The 2,391-nt window shown below is 39.6% G+C and overlaps 1 protein-coding gene across 1 annotated transcript in view; it reads left to right on the top strand.

Moving 5' to 3' along the window:
- The first annotated feature begins 133 nt into the window (after window positions 1-133).
- Window positions 134-2,391, top strand: part of HIBADH (3-hydroxyisobutyrate dehydrogenase) — a 127,077-nt gene continuing 124,819 nt past the window's right edge. The window contains exon 1 of the mRNA XM_008574908.1: window positions 134-251. Within this exon, the coding sequence (XP_008573130.1) occupies window positions 212-251 (40 nt within the window). The 5' untranslated portion in view covers window positions 134-211. The remainder of the gene's footprint in view (window positions 252-2,391) is intronic.

The following is a 2,391-nucleotide window of genomic DNA, read 5'->3' as shown; positions in this document are numbered from 1 at the left end:
GCGGGTAAGGACCTCGCACCTCCTCCCCACGTCTCTCCTCAGGCAGCCGGTTTCTCTCGCCCAGACGGCTGAAGAGGTCTTTTCACGGGATGCGCTGCGGTTGGGTTGGGGCATAAAACACCAAATTTTGGTTGGTCCCAATGCCTGACCTCTTCTGCGGCTGCCGCCCGCGCCGCTAGTACTCCCCCCACTCCCCCGCCTTCTGCTTCAGATGAACTGGGTTCAGCGTTCTGTTCGCGACTTCGGAAAGGGTAGGGAAGAACCCGGAGTGAAGGGAAGAGTATTTGGGTCCGGGGCGTGCTTCTTTGGAGTTAGGGCTCTGAGGATTTTTGAGGGCCCGTTTCCAGGGGCGACCCCGCATTCACCCCGGTGACCACTGGCCTTCCAGCGCCCCCAAGGTGCACCCTGGGCGGGCGTGCCCTCGGGGCCTAATTTATGTTAAGCCATCTTAATCGGGTGGGATGATCGACAGTAGCCAGGCGACAAGTCATTCCAGCAAAGTTTGTCACCCTTGACCAATAAGGCGGGCTTCCCTGCCACCCCCTCTTCCTCGTGACAGTGCTACCTGGAAATGGCACTAACGTCAAATTATTGACCAAAACCGTTTCTACGTCCTCAAAATTGTGGCCAGACCCTATCCTGCCTCCTCCCCTTCCCCCCATACTATTGTAAGTTACTGAAGTTAACGACGGATTTAGGAAGAGGCAGTTTTTAGAGCTAGGTGAAAGATCCGCGGACAGCTCATAGTCTCATTTTTCACAGGAGGAACCTGAAGCCTCTTGGGTAAGTGAGTTAGGATATTTCCAGCAGGGTCTAGAAAGTAGCCCTGGATTTTTCTTAATTCTTGCACTTCCTACCAAACAAGATTCCACTTTAATTAAAAAACTGGTTGATTTGTAAAAGTTTGAGAATTTAAACAGTGCAGTGTTTTGCAAGATCATACTCAGGATTAACAAAAAGGCTTGGTATTAATTTTGTTTAATCTTGGCCTAAAAATATAGCCGGTTGGTAATAGAGTTCGTAATAGCTCCGGATCCTCCGTCTCAATAAAACCTGTGAATTTCCTTTCTGGCTTGAGAAGGGCAAGAAGCTCCTTGTGATGATGCAAGAGAACAAATGTCTGATACATAATCACAGTAGCAAGATACAAATTCATAGACTGCCAAAGTTGAGTGTAACCACTGTTTGAGTTACAAAAAATGCCTCCCACTTTGGAGATACTTTAAAAAATAAGATCGATTAGTTGCTTTTCCACAGTAGTGAAGGTAGCACCAATTTTTACATGAATGCACAATTCTTTCGGTTCTGATTAGCCGAGGAAGACATATTTGCTGTTAAGTGGTTTTACAATGTGTTCTAATGATATTTTAACAGACCCTTGGTGTATCTTTTAGAGTTATGAAAGTTCTTAATGGTGGAAAAGTTTGAGGCCTGAGAATATAGTACTTATTTCTGTAAACTGGGGAGCCTCCTGAAAACGCTGATTACACTCCTTTGACATACTATTTTTATTTTGGCATATGATCTTATACTTTTGGTTCTTTGGCCCACTATGTTGTAAGAATATAGATTTATGATAAATTCTAAATAGTCTTTTGTGATGAAGTGTTTAAGACACTTCAGCAATTGTTTTTACTGTGTGGAATTGTTTTAAATTTTTCTGTTAATTTTAGTTTGCTTCAAAAGTGTTAATCTTTTTGACACTGGAGCCTTAAAGGATAGGAAAAATCTACAAGCAAGTTTGAAGAATAGGGACATTAAGAAAAAAATCCATCTTCAAATAGTAACATTATTTAGTGTTCTGAATTTTGTGGGATATTTCTCTCCATAGTATGTTTGAGATGTTTATCTCATATGGATGGTAATTATAAGGATCCATATAATTTATTTACTGTTTTAAAAAAATGAGACCTAAAACTTGCCAGTTAGTAGCACATGTTAATTTAAAAATATTTAGGATGTTCAAAAAGGAAATAGAAAAATGAGAAATATTAAACTATATATAACTAATTTGTCACCCATTTAATAAAAATAAATTTTATTTTAAATGATAATTAAATTTAGTTTCAAACCTTTTTGTACAGAGAAAATATATCTACAGCTGCAAGCCCTCTATAGTTGTTGATACTCCCCAACATGTACACAAAAAAAATTGTATCACATCATCTTAAAGTGACCATCTGACCAAAGGTGGAAGGAGGAAATTAACCAGCATCATATATAGAAATGGGCATACAGATTTTTTTTATTATTGGCCCTTTTTTAGTATGTATGAAATTTACTTTCAAAGCAGCATAACTCATAGCATAAATCGAATATATAATGTCATTTTTTTTTTTTTTTTTTCCTTTTTGTCTTTTTTCGTGTCCGGCAACGGATCACAACACTCAG

This window comes from Galeopterus variegatus, unplaced genomic scaffold (genome assembly GCF_000696425.1).
Source record: "Galeopterus variegatus unplaced genomic scaffold, G_variegatus-3.0.2 Scaffold1117, whole genome shotgun sequence".
NCBI classification, from domain to species: Eukaryota; Metazoa; Chordata; class Mammalia; order Dermoptera; family Cynocephalidae; genus Galeopterus; species Galeopterus variegatus.
Note: the sequence above shows the minus strand (reverse complement) of the source record. Positions and strands in the feature narration are given on the sequence as shown.